Genomic DNA, 18,848 nt, shown 5'->3' with positions numbered 1-18,848 from the left:
TGATGCCACTAATATTGTGTCTTAAGTCCCCCAGGTGTATATAAGTCTGCTGCTGAGCCCTTCATTCTCTTCCACTGGCCTTCATGCCTATCCCTGCTCAGACCCCATGTTGGATTTACCATGATGGCCTCGTAATATCTTTCTACCAAGTCTTCTTTCCATGCCCTCTTTCACTAAGGGTGACTAGCTATTTGAGGCCTATATGCCTCCAAATGAATTTTAGAGTACATTTTTGGGAAGTCTAAACAATCCTTTGGAATCTATTAGAACTGTATTGTATTCATAGGTTAATTTGTGAAGAACTTTTGTCTTTCGATATTAAGTTATCCATCTGGCACAGAGCCAGTATGTCTTATTTCCTGTACATTTGTTATAATGTAATGAAAAATACAAGGAATGAAGAAGCAGGAGCAGAACAGAAAGAACCAGCCATGGAGGCATGCTGGGGGACCCTCCTTGCAGCACACAGATGGCCACTGCAGCCCGGGGCCCAAGAAGCTGGTGGCCCAAGCAAAGCTCTGGCTTAGTCACTTTCACGCTGGGCCGGGGGTCCGGGCACTGGGCTCTCCGCCATATCTCTTGGAAGCCTCATCCATTCCGTGGGGCAATTACTGCTCTCCCTGCTTTATGGGTTCAGTAGGTGAGGAATTGGCCCAAGGCCAGTTGCAGAGGAAGAATTTAGTCCAGACAGGCTGACCTCAGACTTTGTGCTTTTAATCATGGTGCTGTCCACCTCCTACTTTGCTGCTGGATCGCGTGGTGATAGTGGAACCCCATCCATCCTCGCCGGGCCTTGGGGTGCCTTTTGGCCATCACTCCACCTGGCCTTAGTACATGCTCAGCTGGACACTCAGAGTCACTTTTGCAGTGACCTCAAGTAATGACGGACCCCGGCCCCCCTGCCCCTGCCTGGCCCTGGGGTAGATAGCCAGCTGGAAAAGGAGCACATCCCTGCCATCAACCACGTCTTCCCATCTTCCCTCTCCAGCTGCACCAGGAAACCCCGCGCGTTTGGGACTCGTGGTTTGGCTGCCCCCACGTCCGACTGGGAAAGCCAGAGCCCGGGGTTTCCGCTGAGACTCAGGGACCAGGACTGAGGCAATAATTCTTGAACTCAGGAAATGCTCTAGGAGGAAGCATCAGCAACCCAGAGAAGCCTCGCTCTGCATCAGCCCAGCTTGGAGAATAGCCTTGGGCAGGTTGCTAGACGTCTCCCGGCCTCCATTTTCTCCTCCCCACACAGGGCTGGTCTACTCGGCAGAGCTGTAGAAGGAATCTGGAAGGGATTTTTAAGGTTCACACCTCTCCTATTTTACACACAGGTCGCAAAGGTTCCCGTTTCACACAAGGGTTCTACCTGATCTTTCTGTGAGCCTCAGGGGTCTCTAATTCCTGCCATGTCTGTACCCGGCACTTTACTTTTGTCCCTTCACTTAATGCTCTCAAGTCGGGGCAAGAATTTGATGATTTCCGTTCTATGGATGGGGCACCTGAGGCTCAGAGAGGTGAGGGGACACACCCAACATCACACAGCCCCTAAGTGGCAGCGGCAGGCCTGTCAGACAATGAAGCAGCCGTGGAATACAAAGGTTTGTGCTCAGAAACTCTGAGACTTTGAGGTAAGAGGGCCACGACCTTCAGCGTGAGAAATTGGTGTCAGTGAAAGAAAGTAAGTCCCCAGACCCACCAAGTTTGTCCACAAAAACTGATATACTGTGGCCCGGCTGATGCAAGGTCCACACCCTAGAATTTCCCTTCCAGGAACACAGCGACTTGCATAAAGCGAGGGCCCCTGCCTTCCTGTCTTTCATCTGTTTGTTGGGCGGGAGGAGGGAGAAGGGAGGGCGTCCACTCAGCATAGTCATCGGGGAGCAGGAGATGGCTGGCGGCCCAGAGGCTGTGGGGGACGGTCTGATAACAATAGCTTCTCACCTACAGCAGGTGCTTGACCTTGGCCAAGCCCACTGGGGAGGGTGGGGGTGAGTAGGGAAGGTGAGATGTCCCCAGTGGTTCGGAACTCAAGGCTAGACTTGGGGTGTGATCGTGGGCAGTGGGGCGGGCCAGGGGGCTGCTGTCTTTCTGTCCCCTCCACTCTTGTTTTCTTTCTTTGTGTTGGTTTATCTGTTAATTCCCTCTCTCTAGCTGGCTTTCTCTCTCTCTTATCTCTGCCTCTTTTGTTTCCTACTGAGGAAACCAGCAACAGTTGCGAAATGGAGGCCCAGCCACTGGAGGTGACGTACCCAAGCCGGGCCTGGCCTGAGACACTCCCCTGGCTCCGAACCATGCAGGCTGATGCCAAACTCATACATCCATCTATTCAGACAACAGATATTTATTTGGGGCCTGAAATGTGCCAGGCTCGGGCTGGGCTGAACTGGTGAATGAGGCTGATGGACCTGCTTGATAGGAGCTCAGGTCCTGGGGGCAATGCCTGCCCTCTCTCTGCTCAGCCCAGCCCTCTCCCCTGCCCTGCCCCTCGGCCCTCAGGTGTGCGGAGCTCTGGACCATCTGCCTTCCACCCCACTATGACAGCAGATCAGAGGTCAGGCCACACGTGTGGCGGTCAGGGTGGGGAGGGGAGCCTGCTTATGGTATCACACCCACTATTGAGTAAGTGGCATTCTCTGAAATTCGGTGTCCCCAGACAGCTGGAGGGTGGGCGGCCCCCGGTGGCAGGGGCTCCTGCTTATCTATCCATAGATAGACCCAAACCTCTAGTGCACGACTGTCCAAGTGCCTGAGAACAGGCAGCCAGAGGGTGGGGTTGTGAGAGGGCGGTGGTAAGAGGGAGAAGAGGAGAGGCTGGGACTCCTTCAAGGGGCAATTCTGATAACAGAGTCCCCTGTGACTAAAACCAGAGGTGGCCAATGGCAGAGATGAGCTGTTTTGCTCTGTAGGCAGGAGGTGCAGGTACAGGTACAGGTGAGGGCACTGCTCTATGCTGGCAGCGGTCTTCAGACTCTCGCAATCCTGGGTCTGTGGACTCTAGGACCCACAGAAGATTCTGGACGGAACCACTGAGGCCAGGTGGTCCAAACTGGCCCCCATCACCTCCCTTCCCCAGCCACATTGTACAAACATAGAAACTGAAGGCCAGGAGGAGGCAAGGAGCAGCCTGAGTTCACACAGGGAGTCGGAGCCGAGTCCACAATGTGCGGCCGGCTCCCAGCCTGGCCCCACGGAGGCCCCCTATTCTTGAGACGCGGTGTGGACCTGGTCAATTCTGGCGGTGCCAGAAGAGGAGGCCACGGCAGTCCGGCTGGGGAAGTAGAGCACGGCGAACCAGCAGAAGATGAAGACACCTGTCAGGAGGGAGAAGGACGGGATGAGCTTGGGGTCGGACCGGCAGGGCGCTGGGCAGCCTGGCTGGCGGCCGTCCGGAGGAGCAATCTCTCCACTGCCAAAGCTCAAGAACGTATGGAAAAATCAGGCAAAAATGAAGCCAACCCCTGAAAGAGAACCAAATGGAAATCTTGGAAATGAAAAACGGAGGCCGTGAAATCACGTATGCGTACGTCTATCACAGAAAAGAAAGAGCGGGATAAAGGCATTTTCAGACATACAGAACAGCCACCACTATGGCGACCTTCCTCTACCCCCCTCCACGAAGGATGATTACAGGATGCACCCCAGCAGGAAGAAGGGGGAAGGTGGGAGCTATCAGAAGTGTAGCAAGTACAGACATTGATAGAAAAGTTAAAACTTTGTGTGTGCTTAAAAGGAATTTACACCGCAAGTTTTAACCACGATAAACTATTGAGAAGCGTTCAAGGGCAGCTGAAGGGTAGGGACTGTTGCGTTTGGGAGGAAGAGAGATGGACTGAGACCCGCACACTCAGCTGAGACAACTCGGTAGGGCGAAGCATTCAGGCGTAAATATTAAGGGCGACCTCCAGAAGAATAATGATATAATCTAGTTTCAAGGTGTGTCCCTCCCCAGCCCCAGATGTTCCAGATGTGGGCTCCTGTTTCTTCCCCCGGGGATCGTCTCAGAGAGCCTGATGTTGCTGACAGAGTCCGCACAGACCGAAGGCCTACTGTGTCCCCCACAAGTACTGTCTCAGGTACTCATTATGAAGTCTGGTGAGATGCCTGGGTGGCTCGGTCAGTCAAGCGTCTGACTTTGGCTCGGGTCGTGATCTCACGGTTCATGGGTTCGAGCCCCGAGTTGGGCTCTGTGCTGTCAGCGTGGAGCCCACTTCGGATCCTTGGTCTCCCTCTCTGCCCCTAACTGCTTGTGTTCTCTCTCTCTCTCTCTCTCTCACTCTCTCCCTCAAAAATAAGTAAACATTTTAAAAACTTTAAAAAATAAGATGGGGGCGCCTGGGTGGCTCAGTCGGTTAAGCATCTGACTTCTGCTCAAGTCATGATCTCGTGGTCTGTGCGTTCGAGCCCCGCGTCGGGCTCTGTGCTGACAGCTCGGAGCCTGCTTGGGATTCTCTCTCTCTCCTCTCTGCACGTCCCCTGTACTGTCTCGCTCTTTGTCTCAAAAATAAATACATTATTTACCAAGCTGTGTGTATGGCACAGTGTGAGGAGCGAGGAGGATGGGGGGACCGTCACCCACACCCCGGGTGCCTTCTCCTCTGCTGGGAAATCAGAGGGAGGACGAGGTGGGGAGCAAGGAGCACACCTACCCCTCGTTTCCTCCGCTAATCACTTCCTTCTGCCAGCACAACTCCTTACAGACTGTCCACGTCATGTGGCCATCGCATCACGTGACCCTGCCTACAGGTCACAGCTGACCTGAGATGACCAAGATGGCTCAATCTGATCCTTGACTCTCCTAAAAACACGGACCGGACTGAATCAGAGCACCCTCCCTAGACAGAGGTCACGGACGGTGGAAGAAGCCGTCTGCGAGCCTGGGTAGAAAGGGACGGAAGGGACAGAGGACAGAAGGGACAGACAGAAGGTGAGAGACTACACGCAGCTCCAGAGAAAAAGACGGAGGCGGTATCTGCTTTGGTTTGGGTGGCTTTTCCTGACTCTGGTACCCGTTCCCACGAGGCCGGTCAGCCTTCCCGTCCTGGGGTCCTTGGGAGAGCCCTTGATCTGAGCCAGCCTGAGTGGAATCCTGTTTCTCGCCATCTGCCTCCTCCCCGTGCCCCCAAAGCACCCCCTTGCAGGTGAGGCAACCCCCCACCGCCCTGGCCCAGAAGCCTCACCTTGCAGGGAGTTGAACAGCGCGAAGACATAGATGGTGGATCGGCCCAGGGGCGTGAGGATGGCCAGCCACCAGGTCGCACCCACCAGGCTCGAGAGGCCCAGCACGGTGAGCACTCCCTTCCAGTTCGGTCCCTGCTCCTTGCCTGCTGTGGCAGTCGACAGAGTGAAGATCTTCCAGGACACCAGGCCCAGGACCACAGCGCTGAAGAGGCAGGTGATAAGGAAGTAGCCATGGACGGTGACGTAGAGGGCAGAGACAGCGGTCTTCTCACGGAACCAACACCTGGAGGCAGTAGATGGCCCCGGGGATTGGAGAGGTGGCCCTGTCCAGCAAGCCCCACGCAGTCTTCCCTAGCTGACCTTCTGTGCTCAAGAAGACTCCTTCCCCCACTGCTACCCACCAACCCCCTATTCTCCTGGGAAGGGGCTGTCAAAGGGCTCCTGTCTGCCATCTCTTTAGGCCAGCGAGGGCAGGGGCACCTGGGTGGCTCAGCCGGTTGAGTGTCCGAAGGGCTCAGGTCACGGCTCAGGTCGTGATCTCGAGGTTTGTGAGTTTGAGCCCCATAGTGGGTGCTGACAGTTCAGAGCCCGGAACCTGCTTCGGATTCTGTGTCTCCCTCTCTCTCTGTCCCTCTCCTGCTTGTGCTCTGTCCCTCTCTCAAAAATAAACATTAAAAAAATAATAAAAATAAAATTCTTCCTAGACCAGCGAGTGCAAAGGGGCAAATTTAGGCCCAAAGACATGTTTCATTTGCCCCACATCATGTTGTTAAACAATTGAATTAACAACCACCCTTTAAAAAGTGGGAGGCTTGGCGTAAGCATCCAGATTTCTGCTTCTCTTGTAAAACGACACCCAGCAGCTCTGTGGATGCCCTCCAGAGGGACGATAGATGGGTGTGTGACTGCCAGTCTACTGCAGTCTCCCCCTGGGCCACTGCGTGCGCTTATGTTACGTCTCTAGCCGCTGTGGCCCCTGCATTTGAGGTCCTGGGAACAAGACCAAGGCCCCACCAGCCTCTCTTAGCACAGAGCCATGGGCCCGGGGAAGGCATTCTGGGGGAGGCTCAGCTCAGCCCCGTGCAACACGCACTGCAGGGCAAAAGGTGTGAAAGAATATGTTCATCACACCTCATTGTACAGATGAGGAGGCTGAGGCCCTGGGAGGGGCCAGGCTAGGCCACACAGCAATTCAGAGGCAGAGCCCAGAGAGAACCAGGGCTGTCACCAATGTTGGGCAGGTTGTGTCCTGCACAAGGGCAGCGGGCTGAGGGGGCAGGTGGGGCTGAGCCCCTGGCATGACAGGTTGGCAGAGCACCTTTTTAAATTTGCCCAAAGGTACCATGTGGGCCGGTGGTGGCCCAGGCTAGAGCAAGGCATCCTGCCTCCGCTCGCTTTCCTCCGTTTCAGACCCCTGTCTCATTGAGCTTTCTCCATCCAGTCCTCAGTTTACCGCTCCAGGCCATGAGCTAGCTGGAGGATCCTTTGCCTTGACTTACTCAGTCTCTCTTCCCAGGATTCCCTCCTCTCCCCACATCCCTCTGGCCCAGATATGTGCAGCCAGGGACCCGATGTCACCCCTGCTCCCACAGCCACCACTCACAGCTCCAGCGTGGCCATGTTCTTCTTGTCGCGGATGGCATAGTGGCCATAGCTGTTGGCGCTCCCGGTGCCAATGACGATTAGGGCAGGCAGGCCTGTGCACAACAGGAGGGGCTGCGGCATTGCTGGGCTCCCTTGGCATGTCCTCCTCCCAAATCCCCTCCAGCGGCCCATCCCCCAGGTCCTGAGCCTGTACAACAGAGGGAGCCCCTTCTCTGCCCTAGGCGGCTCTCCCTCCTGTCCCCCTCCCAGGGCCAGCCATGCTCACTGCCTGTCTGAGCTGCACCTACCCCAGCCCACGAGGCTCAGCTTCAGGAAATAGTGCCCAAAGTAGGTGTTGAAGACCTTGATGACGAGCAGGTAGAGGTGGAAGGCTTCCAGGCCCATCCAGGTAAAGGTACAGAGTAGGAAATAGTGGAAGATGGCCCCCCGGGCCCAGCAGGCGGCATCTGACGGCTCACGGCCATGCCCCACATTGATGAAGAAGGCTAGATTCAGGAGAAACAAGCTAATGCTCAGGGCCACGTGGACCTTGGGGGCATCTTCTGACTTGAACCGCTGCCGGTAGAACCTGGGGTGAGAAGGGCCAATGAGAGGCTGCAAGAGGACGCAGCTCCCACGGGGCACCACGGCCTCTCCATTCCACCTCCTCTGTTCCGCCCCTGCCAGCAGCTGGAGTGTGGATGCTGTCCGGTTCAGGTGCAGAAGCCATCTCATGGCCCTCAGGGTCCTGTGGGGTCCAGATCCTGCTGGCCTCATCCCTTGACTCAACGCTCCGGCCAAACTGCATTCCTTGCAATTCCCTGAGCGCATTCTGCTTTTCCACACCTCCCGGACTTTGCCCCTGCTCTTCCCTCTGCTCTCAATGCCTTTCCCTACTCTTCCTTCAAAACTTCCCCGGGCCTTTCCTTCTGAGGAAGCTGTCTCTGACTGCCACTTATTCCAGGCTGATTTGGAAGTTTTCCACAGCTCACTGTAGCCACCCCCCTCCTCTCTGGCTGTGACCTCGGGCTCGCACAGTAGGCCGGAGCCAGCCTTGCGTGCATTTGGTTGAGTGAGTAGATGGACTGCGGGACTGGGCACGGGTGCAGGAGGCTGGGACGTCGTAGGGAGAATGAGGCCCGGAGAGGGCCGGAGGCTCACTCCCTGTCCGTGGAGTTCACACTCTGAATTCCTAGCAAACAGATCCCCAGGGCTCTCACTGGAGGGATGAGAGCCCAGGGTTGCCTGGACAGGAGCATGAGGCATAATGTGCATCTCACCTGAGACGCCAGGGCCCACCCTCGAGAGTTGGTGACGATTCCTTCTGGCGCTCCAAGCCGGGCTCACAGGGTCCAGCGGCGTGGCCAGCTGGCAGGTCATGCTCAGCTTGTTGGGGATGGGGGCTGTGTCCCAGGCGGGGGCTTGGTTGGGGACAGGGGTGGCACCGCTCACACTCACGGCTTGCTCTGAGACGGAGGGAGTGGGGCTGCTGGGGGCTGCAGCCCAGGCCCGCATGGTGACAGAGGCAGAGAGGTACGTGGAAAAGGGCAGTCAGAGGGCCCCAGACCAAGTCAGGAGACCCCAGGGCTGCTCCAGGTCAGTCACGGGTGGGGAGGCTGGGGTCCAGGGCAGGCTGGGGCATGTGGCTGCTCCCGCAGGCTCCTTCAAGCCCACAGTTCCTGTGGGTCCCTCGGCCATGGCCTGGACCCAGAGAACCTGAGCACAGGCCAGTGATCTCTGCCTGTCCGGCACCCACTCCTCCTTCTGGAACGGGTTTCCCTGAGGAACCCCCTTTCCCGCTCTCAGCCCTGCAGTTTGGCTGAGGTTGACCCTTTGTTAGTTCAAATAAAAGCAGGCACATGACCTGGCTTGGCCAATCAGTGTAACCCACCCCTTGACCACAGTGACCTGTTCCATCATGGGCAAATGGTTCAGGTTAGAGCAAAACTTAACTCTGGTATACACGGGATAAAATTGCATAGAAATACACACACACACACACACACACGTGCACAGAGGAAGGAATGCATGTAAAAAATTGTGGAAACTGTATTCTAGTTAGTAGCACTGTACCAATGCCAATTTCCTGGTTTGGGTATTAATACTACAGTTATATAAAATGCTATCACTGGAAAAAAACTGTAGGGCTCTATGTAGTATATTTGCAACTTCCTGTCAGTCTATAACAATTTCAAAACAAAATGTTAAAAGAAAAAGGCTTTAATTCTGGAACTTCGTTTAGAAAATTCACTGCTTAGGCAGACAAGCCTGGGACTCCCTGAGTGTGAAGAAGCTGCTTGACAAGGCTGACAAAGGAGAGAGCAAAGTTGGGAGAAGCAGAGGGAGAGCAAGTCTTTTGAGCCCCTGGATCCAACCGTGCCTGAAGGCTGCCTTACAGGAACCACATATTCCCCATTATATTTGAGTGTCTTTGAGTTCCTGCCACTTTCAACTGAAATAACTCTGACACATTTCAACCCCCAACCCCATTTTACAGATGAGGAAACTAGGGTTTGGAGAGGATATCTATAATGCTGCACAAGCAGTGTACTTTCTAGCCTGCACCTCTCCTGACTTTCAGGACAAGGGGGAGACATGGGGTAGGGGTGGGGGGTCACCCACCTCAGGGCAGCATACAGAAGAACAGTGAAGGCCAGGAAGATCATCGAGGCTCCACAGCCAGCCTGGGAAATGCGAATGAGGGCCTGCACCGTGGCCCGGTCCAAGATCGGCCTCTGTGGGCAACACCCCCGGAAACGGAACCGCATCAGTCAGAGGCCAGGCCCCACACATCCCAAAGCCCCTGGCCCCTGCCAGGCAGCCTCGGTGCCTCCAGAACTGCTGGGATCAGGGCGGGTGAGCTGTTACCAGCAGCAAAGCGAAGAAGGTCAGGTGGTCACAGCGACAGACAGTCCTCTTGGCGCTGAGCTCTGTGGAGCAGCCTGTGGAAGACCAGTCTCCTGTTGACCCTGGAGAGGAAGGGAGGGGAACATAGGAGAGTGTATGGGAATGTGGGGGAGTGGCGGGGACCTGAGAGGAGGGGAGGGGAACAGAGAGGAAGGAAGGGAGGGGGAGGGGCCCTGCCGGTGGCGTTCTGCCCCCCACCTCGCCAAGGGAGCCCGCACTCTCCCTGCCTACCTTTAGTCACATCCCAGAATACACAGCTGAAGGTCATGTTCTGAAACCAGAGAATGGGCATCAGGGTGGAGGCATGGGGCGGTTGGGAGAGGAGAGAGGGCCGAGGAGAGTGTGGGGAGAGGAGGGGAGAGGACAGCGTGCCCCCCCGCCCCCCGCTGAGTGCGCATTGGGTAGAAAGCAAGGCTCACCCCGTGGGTCACACAAGACCATGGATTGCACCATTTGGAGTGCTGTGGACCAGCGCGTGAGAGGCGTGGGGCTGTGAGTGGGAGGGTTGCATATCTGTGTGCATGTGCCTTTGAGGGAGCACGTATGTGGGTGGCATACTGGTGGGTTTGCCAGGCCCTATGTGCACACCCAAAAGCACGAGTGGGAGGGGACCTGGGGGTCAAACGGACATTCACGTGCAGGTGGCATGTGTCCCTGGGCACAGCCGTGTGTATGGTCTTTGCGGCTTCTGCCGGGTGGCTGTGGAAGGATGGGAGGTGCAGAGTCCTATGCGTGTCTGCCTGTGTGCTTGTGGGTGACCACCCGCTTGTCTGCCCCTTAGTAGCTGCCAGGCCCGGACTGGGGGCTCACAGAGGGTGGGCGCTGGTGGGAGAAGGTGATCTCCAAAGGCTCAGCCAGCTTGCTGACAGATATATTGCCCAAACTCAAGCCCACCAGGCGGTTGTTCAACACGCTGCTGCTGTCCTCCAGGCTGAGCTCGGGGCCCTGTGGAGGGAGATGGGGAGCTGGGCTTAGGAAGGGGCTGTCCCAACCAAACTCTGTGGGGGTTCCTGGGAACGTCCAGGACCCATCACCCTTGCCTAGAGAGTAAAGTCTGTGGCTAGGGGACCAGGGGACCGAGGGATCATGGGCGACTTTCCTCCTGCTGCTCCCTGTAGTCCCCTGCCCAGGCTGGACCCCAGTGAGCCCAACACCCCAGGCCAAACAGTCACAAAGCCATGCGGCCAACAGCTCTCCATTGCTGGCCCCAGGGCTCCTCTGCCCACTTAGGTGGAGGAGCGTAGGGCTAGAAGAAAGACCAGCTGTCCCACTGGAGGGCAGTGGGTGCCTACGGGGGGTGAGCACCGGCCCACAGCAGCACTCATCGTGCGCTGTGTCTACACGTGAGTGGATTACACACCTCTGGACAGGCATGCCTGGCACACATTTGCAAGAACCTGGGTACCCTCGCTTGTGTGGACACGGTCACACAGGAGCACACGCGATTACATACACACCAGGAGTCTGAAAGAATATGCGCATCTGTACATGCACAAGGACACACAAGGGGACATGAATGCTTGGGATACACGTACAGGTCCAACCAAGGACACTGGTGCGTGGGGTCCAAACATCTGAGTGTGTGTGACCAGTGTGAGTTTGCAGTGCACAGACTCCGAGGACAGAAGTCTGGGATGACCTTGGGCTGCTTTAGAAACATTCTCCGGAGGCTCAACGCCTCCTCCATCCCCTTTGGGACCCACAGCAAAGACCCGAGAGAGGGCAAGCTGGGGCACAGGTCCCTGGTGAACCGAGCACTGACCCACTGAGCTGCCCTGAGCCTCCATCAGGCCTCTCCTCACCTTAAAGAGATTCCCTGGACCGATGTCCAGGAGCGTGATGGCCAGCCGGACCACCGACCTGCTGTCCTGAAGGGATTCAAAGAGACTCCGGGGCAGCCGGACTCTGTCGGGGGGCTCATGCTCCTCCTCTGTCACTGGCCTTGGAACCTGTAACCACAGACCCTGCAGCTCCCGTCTTTCCCCCAGGGTTCCAAGACACCCGTCTTGCCATTCCCCTAGTTGGGAGGAGAAACTGAGGCATTGGGTGGAGGGGTGGTGCCCGAGGGCATCACTCTGAGAGGCAGGACACCTGGAGGCACACTGCAAGCTCTGCTCTGTCCAGACTGTGAGCCCCTGGACAAGCCCCAGCCTCACGGACCCTCAGTTTTCCCAATATGGAGAATGGAGCTAACAAGTTGCCTGTGTGGCCACCCGTCAGGGTCAGGCCCAAAGAAGTCGGTGAAGTTCAGTTTACAAGTGTGAGGGAGGGTCGGCCAGCTTCCTGCCAGCCCTTGTAATTACGTAGGGCTTTATGGTGATGGTGTCTGGCTTCTGAAGCAGGAATAACTGGAAAGAATAAAGCCCCCCAGAAAGGGAGACCATGAGAGCAGAGGCGGAGAATACAAAACACATAGAATGTGATTTCCCCCCTGCCTGACGACATATTTGGTAAAAGCTGAGAATGGTTAAAATACTAAATTTCATTGGTAATTTGTTCATCCTCTGACCTCACTGGTCCACTGGGCTGCAGCCGGGTCCCAACTGGTCCTGCCTCAAAAGCACCCCGTGGACACTGGAACAGGAGGAGCTAAGGGTAGAGGGCGAGAGCCCCACCTTTGTCCTTCCCATCTGGACCCTTGTCAAAGAACATGGGGGTGATCTCTGGGGCCAGCGGGCGCCCCCAAGCAGAGGGCTCAGCTGCTTGGGTCACATAAATAAAGGGTTGGGAAAGGTCTTCTCTTTCATCGCTCCTTTTCCAGACAGGCCTAGAAGTACCCTGATGATAGCCAACTTGTCTGCTGCCTGAACATCATCCTCAGCTTCCCTCCTTAAGGGAGTGAAGTCCCTGCACCCAGGACTCCCTGTGCATTATCTCACTTGCTCCCCCCATAACCTTGAAAGTGGATACTACTGTCACCGCTTTACAGATTGGGGAAACCAAAGCTCAGAAAATTTCGGTCGTGAGCTCAGTATCACATTAGCTGGTAAAGGGCAGCGCCGGGATTTGAATCCAGACCAGTGTAAATCTAGAGTCTGCCTGTGGGGCCCTTTGCAGTATGGTGAGGTGTGCCTTTACCTGGTTTCAAATGTGTTCCCTGGGAGGAAGGGCAGAAGGGAACCTCTGACCTTGGAGGAGCCTTAGTGCTCATCTTACAGATGAGGGCTCCGGGGCCCAGAGACAGGAAGGGGTTTCCTGGAAGACACCTAGGGAGGGGGTGGGGAGCCCAGGACTGGAACCCAGATGCCCTGACTCTCAATTTGATGATTTTCCCTATGCGTCTTCCTCCACCCTGGGTAATCTGTCACCAGGATCCACTCATCCCAGTAACTCCCTAGCACCCATTAGCAAAGTGGCAGAGCACTACCAAATGGGACAGGCAAGGGATATAGTTTGGTGGGCACCAAGCACAGACCAGGAGTCTCTTAGAATTCTGAAAAATACGTCTGAGGGAAATGGAGCCAGAAACAGCCAACAGGGACAGGGACCTCTTCACCTGGGAAGGCGTCAGAGAGAAGAGCAGGTCTTCTGAGATGTTGGTGCTGACACTCTGGACAACAGCCTTCAAAAAGACGTATTCACTATCCCCATCTGATTCTCCACCAGATGGAACTCGTATTTCAGCCAGTATCTGCAAAGGGCCGGGAATCAGGGAGAATAGATAGAGTCTTGCAGGCTGGGATTACGCACTCACCTGGTCCCCAGCCTGGATGACAAGGAAGCCACCATCAGGTTCCTGGGGGAGGAGGGGTGACCCAGAATATCAAAGAAAAGACCCTGGGATCACGGCGGGAGAAGCAGGGTGTCGTGAGAGCAAGCCAGGCTCGTTCTGGGAGATTCCGGCCAGTAGTCCCTCTGAATAGTTTATGTGTTTGTCTTTTTTGGTAACAATATACACGTAACGTAAAGTTTACCATTTTAACCGTTTTAAAGTACACGATTCAGCGGCATTAAATACATTCACAGTGTTGTGTGACCACCATCGCTATCTAACTTTGGAACATTCTCATCCCTCCAGAAGGAAACCCTCTACCCATGAAGCAGCCATCCTTTCCCTCTTCCCTCAGCCCCTTGCAAACACTAATCTGTGAATTTGCCTGTTCTAGAAGTTTCTTATAAACGGAGTTGTATCTGGTCTTTGTGTCTGGCTTCCTTCATTTAGCCTGTTCTTAAGGTTCATACATGTTGTATAAGCATGTGCAAGTATTCCATTCCTTGTTATGGATGAATAAAACGCCATTCTATAAATATACCACATTTTCTATATACACTTATCCATTGATGGACATTTGGGTTGTTTCCACTTTCTGCCTATGATACCCAGGGCTGCTTGTATTCAAGTACAAGCTTTTGCTTGAGGACTTGCTTGGAATTCTTTGGGGGTATATACCTAGGAGTGGAATTGCTGGGTCATATGGCAGTTCTGTGTTTAACTTCTCGAGGAAGTGGCAAACTGCTCTCCACGGCTGTACCAGTTGACATTTTCACACCAACGCTCGAGGGCTCCGTTTCTCCACATCCTTGCCAACGCTTGACATTTTCATTTTATGCTCTTTTGTTTGCAATGATGCCATCCCAGTAAGTGTGAAGTAGTATCTCATTGTGGTTTTAATTTGCATTCCCCTAATGACTAATGATGGTGAGCATCTTTTCGTGTACTTAGTGGTCTTTGTATATCTTCCTTATATAATCCTCTGAGTATTTCAAACAGTAGGATGATAATTGCGTGCATGAGTGCCAACTCACATTTATTGAGCGCTGGCTACATACTGGGAATTCGCCCCCTAAAGGCTGAACTGTATGGGAAATGGCTTATGGGCACTGAACCAGTGTTAGAAGTACAGAGAACACAAGTTAATTGCCATTTATTTCATCACAGCCCCTTTGCCATCAGCTAAAAGCAACCCCCACCCCCCGCGCCCCCCCCCCCACTCTCCATGGTACTGAAAGATCCCCGTGACCAGAGTTCCTTTTCCTAAGCTGGGGTCCTGAGATGTGCTGCCTACCTTTCCTTAGCAACTCTGAATAGGTGAGGGCTGAGGTAGCAAAGGGAGAGAAGGGGATACAGCCAGATACAGCCAGATCAAGGCTGTTGGAAAGGAGTAGCTAAGGAGAGCCTGCCAGGGAGACAAAAGGGAGGCTTTATATTGCACACTAGAGAGTAACCCATGCAAATATGTGCAAATGTGTTTAGGTGGGGCAGGCAATTAGAACACCATCCAGCTAGAAACAGTGGGGTGAGGTTGTCGAAATCTACTGATTGAGCTACACTGAGTCTAGCTTTTTATTTACCCTTTAAAATTTTAAACAGGGGCGCCTGGGTGGCGCAGTCGGTTAAGTGTCTGACTTCAGCCAGGTCACGATCTTGCGGTCCGTGAGTTCGAGCCCCGCGTCAGGCTCTGGGCTGATGGCTCAGAGCCTGGAGCCTGTTTCCGATTCTGTGTCTCCCTCTCTCTCTGCCCCTCCCCCGTTCATGCTCTGTCTCTCTCTGTCCCAAAAATAAATAAACGTTGAAAAAAAAATAAAATTTTAAACAAAAAATATTGTGATTTTCATTGTTACCAAATAAAATAAATTCAATATTTTTTGTGCACTTAATTGTATCTCTCTTTCTATGTGTGTGTGTACGTGTGTGTGTGTTTAAAAATCTTTGACCTCACAAAACAACTCAATTCACTTAAAAAAATATTTTTAATGTTTATTTATTTTTGAGAGAGAGACAGAGAGACAGAGTGTGAGCAAGGGAGGGGCAGAGAGAGAGGGAGACACAGAACTCAAAGCAGGCTCCAGGCTCTGAGCTGTCAGCACAGAGCCCGACGTGGGGCTCAAACTCACAAACTGTGAGATCATGACCTGAGCCAAAGTTGGATGCTTAATCAACTGAGCCACCCAGGTGCCCTGCTCCCAATTCACTTTCTTAAGGGAAGATTTCCTGATCTAGTTTCCAGAGCACTTTTAAAAATTGTTTTAGTTGTGAAATGTAACATAGAATCAAAAAGTCTAATGCATATATGTAAAGTTGAATTTTTAATTACAAAGTTGATACCCATTTAAACATCATATTCTTTGTCTGCTATTAACATAGCTACTCAGATATCTTTGGTTCATGTTTGCATGATACGTGTTTTCCCACGTTGTGCCTGTTTTTATACTGTTAAGTGGTGGGAGTTTCAACAGCTTGCCTTTTATTAACCTCCCAAGGAGGGGATATCTCGATGTTCTCCAGACCTCTGAATACCTAGGAAATTCCCTGAAGGGAGGGGCCCCTGAACTCTTGTGGGGTTTATTTGCCATGTTCTAGTTCACTTTCATCTTCCTAAGGCATCTTAACTACTTGCCACTTTCTGCTCATCAGATCCAATCAACATGATGTTGTCCATAAAGCAGACCAGGGTGATGCTCTATAGAATGTTGGGATTAATACGGTCTCTGTGAACTATATGACAGAGATCAAGAGAATTGACATAGCTCTGCAGTATACTGTTGGCTTTGCCAGGTAGAAGTAAACTGCTTCCAGTAGCCCTTGAAAATTAGTATGGAAAAAAGTGCATTAGCCATGGAGTAGCTACATATCAATTGCCAAGGGAGGTGTGTTGATTTGTTTGAGTAAACATACTCATCCGGGACAGGAGCTGCAATTGGACAGCAGCTGCTGGTGGTGACCACCTGATTAGTGTAAGACAGTCCAGAGTCATTCTCCAACACCCACCTGACTTATGGTGAGGTAAATGGAGTTATGGGAGCCTACACCACCCCTGCATCTTTCAAGTCTTTCCTGGTGACATTAATCTCTGCAGTTCTCCCCAGGGAGGTAGTTTGGTTTCTGGTTTACTATCTTGGTTGGGAGAAGACATTCCAAATCTTCCATTTAGCCCATCAGTGGAATGCCCTTCCAAAACAATTCAATGGAGAAAGCATTCTTTTCAACAAATAGTGCCATAACCGTTAGACATCTAAATGCAAAAATTAATAATAACTAATAATAATATAAAGTTAGACATTTACCTCACCCTGTGCACAAAAAATTAACTCCAAATGCATAACCTAATTATAAGAGCTAAAACCATATACACTTGTAGAAGACAACTTAGAAAAATCTGTAGCTAGATGAACATCTCTTTGATATGATATCAAACACACACACACAAACACACACATTTAAATTTGATTTCCTCGGGGCACCTGGATGGCTCAGTCAGTTGAGCGTCCGAATTCAGCTCAGGTCATATCTCATGGTTTGTGAGTTCGAGCCTCACGTCAGGCTCTGTGCTGACAGCTCAGAGCATGGAGCCTGCCTCAGATTCTGTCTCCTTCTCTCTCCGCCCCTCCCCACTTGTGCTCTGTCTCTCTGTCTCTCAAAAATAAATAAATGTAAAAAGAATTTTAAATTTGACTTCCTCAAAATTAAATGTTTTTGATTTTCAAAAGACATCATTAAGAAAACAAAAAGACAAGACATACACTGGGAGAAAATATTTGTAAATCATACATCTGATAAAGGACTTGCATCCAGAATATAGAAAGGATTCTTAAAACTCAATAGTGAGAAGATAAAACCCAATTTAAAAGAAGAGGGAGAGGTGGGCAAGTCAACAGTGGGCAGAGAAGTAGGGGGACCCGAAGTTCTCTTGTCCCTCAAACGCAGCAGTATTGAGGCTAGAGGATTTGGAATTCCAAGAATCTGGGCTGAAGAGTGACAGAAATGTCTCTAGGGGCCCACGGGACAACTTGGTGGGCCATAGGTGCATGATTGTGAACTGGGTCGGGGCGCCTGGGTGGCGCAGTCAGTTAAGTGTCCGACTTCAGCCAGGTCACGATCTCACGGTCCGTGAGTTCGAGCCCCGCGTCAGGCTCTGGGCCGATGGCTCAGAGCCTGGAGCCTGTTTCCGATTCTGTGTCTCCCTCTCTCTCTGCCCCTCCCTCGTTCATGCTCTGTCTCTCTCTGTCCCAAAAATAAATAAACGTTGAAAAAAAAATTAAAAAAAAAATGATTGTGAACTGGGAGAGATAAGACAAGTGGTGTAGGAATGGAGGGCAGGGATCCCCTTCTGTAAAGAGACAAAAGGAAGAGAAAGATAGCTGTGGAAGTGTAGGATTGTATTTGGACAAGAGAAAAACCACGGACTGGGGATCGGAAAAAAACAGAAAAAGATCCAATTTCTAACTTTGGGGTTTTCCCCAGACTGGGGCCAGCTGCCCAGTTCACATGCCTGTGGGGAGGGGAACCAGCCCTGGGCTCAGTAGCCAGCTCAGAGGCGCAGTCTGTGGTCAGTCGGAGAAAACAATCCCCTCCCTGGAGGCAGTGGAAGAAGGCAAAGAGCTGTTCCAAGGACAAAAGACCCTGCTTGCACCCACCAGCCAGAGACCCTTTGCCGGCTGGGCGGAGTGGCACTATCCCGGAACCAGGGCGTGCAGGGCGGGATCCTTTAAGACATTGGGGTTTGCATCCCAGCATCTGGGAGGAATGGGAGACTGTGGAGTGGAACTAATGGGCCTGCTCACGCCTGCACAGCACTGTGAGGACGGCCTGAACAGAGTGGTTTGGGTCACCCAGTCCGGGGAGGAGAGACTGGGGTGTCACCATTTTTCTTCCCATCACCAACAAAGTGGGGCTTCAGGAACAGACAGGGGGCTGGCAGTGGAGGCAGAACCTGCCTGCACCAAACCACACCCCTCCATGCCTGGTAACTGTGTATCTACCAGAGCAAGACTGACACTGACCTCCCCCAGCGGCCCCTCCTCCAAACCAGCACAGCCACCGGTTCCAAGGCACCATCAGATATCAGTCGAGTGGTTTTGCATCTTCTGACTTAATTCTTGGTCAGTTCTTATTACATATATTTTTTTTTTTCCTTTCGTCTTCTTATTTCTTCCCTTCTCTAGTCTGGTTACTCTGGCCGTTGGTTTGTTTAAGCAGACGTGATTAATCTATTTGTTTTAAAACTCTTCTGTACCTCCTTCTTCTTTATTCTCCTCTCTCTCTCTCTCTCTCTCTCTCTCTGGATTAAGTTGTATAGTTACTCTCCCTGGTCAATTTTCTTTTCTTTTTCCTGACCCCTGTCATTTCTCTCTTTGTATGGGATAAGGCTTCTTCTGCAACCACCACCCCCGTTTTTAAAATTTTTTTTTCCAGGGTTACTTCAATGAACAGATCAAAACACACCTGATGGAAGGTCCAAACCACCACT

General features: G+C 52.7%; 1 protein-coding gene across 1 annotated transcript in view; it reads right to left on the bottom strand.

The window, feature by feature from the left end:
* Positions 1–2,426: 2,426 nt before the first annotated feature.
* Positions 2,427–18,848, bottom strand: part of ADGRG3 (adhesion G protein-coupled receptor G3) — a 28,327-nt gene continuing 11,905 nt past the window's right edge. The window contains 11 exon segments of the mRNA XM_043599304.1: positions 2,427–3,302; positions 5,169–5,452; positions 6,773–6,866; positions 7,062–7,342; positions 9,376–9,488; positions 9,622–9,722; positions 9,892–9,931; positions 10,471–10,605; positions 11,463–11,609; positions 13,157–13,233; positions 13,236–13,291. Coding sequence (XP_043455239.1) covers positions 3,190–3,302; positions 5,169–5,452; positions 6,773–6,866; positions 7,062–7,342; positions 9,376–9,488; positions 9,622–9,722; positions 9,892–9,931; positions 10,471–10,605; positions 11,463–11,609; positions 13,157–13,233; positions 13,236–13,291 — 1,441 coding nt within the window. The 3' untranslated portion in view covers positions 2,427–3,189.

This window comes from Prionailurus bengalensis, chromosome E2, assembly GCF_016509475.1.
Source record: "Prionailurus bengalensis isolate Pbe53 chromosome E2, Fcat_Pben_1.1_paternal_pri, whole genome shotgun sequence".
NCBI classification, from domain to species: Eukaryota; Metazoa; Chordata; class Mammalia; order Carnivora; family Felidae; genus Prionailurus; species Prionailurus bengalensis.
The sequence above is the reverse complement of the archived record's forward strand: the minus strand, read 5'-3'. Positions and strand labels throughout refer to the sequence as shown.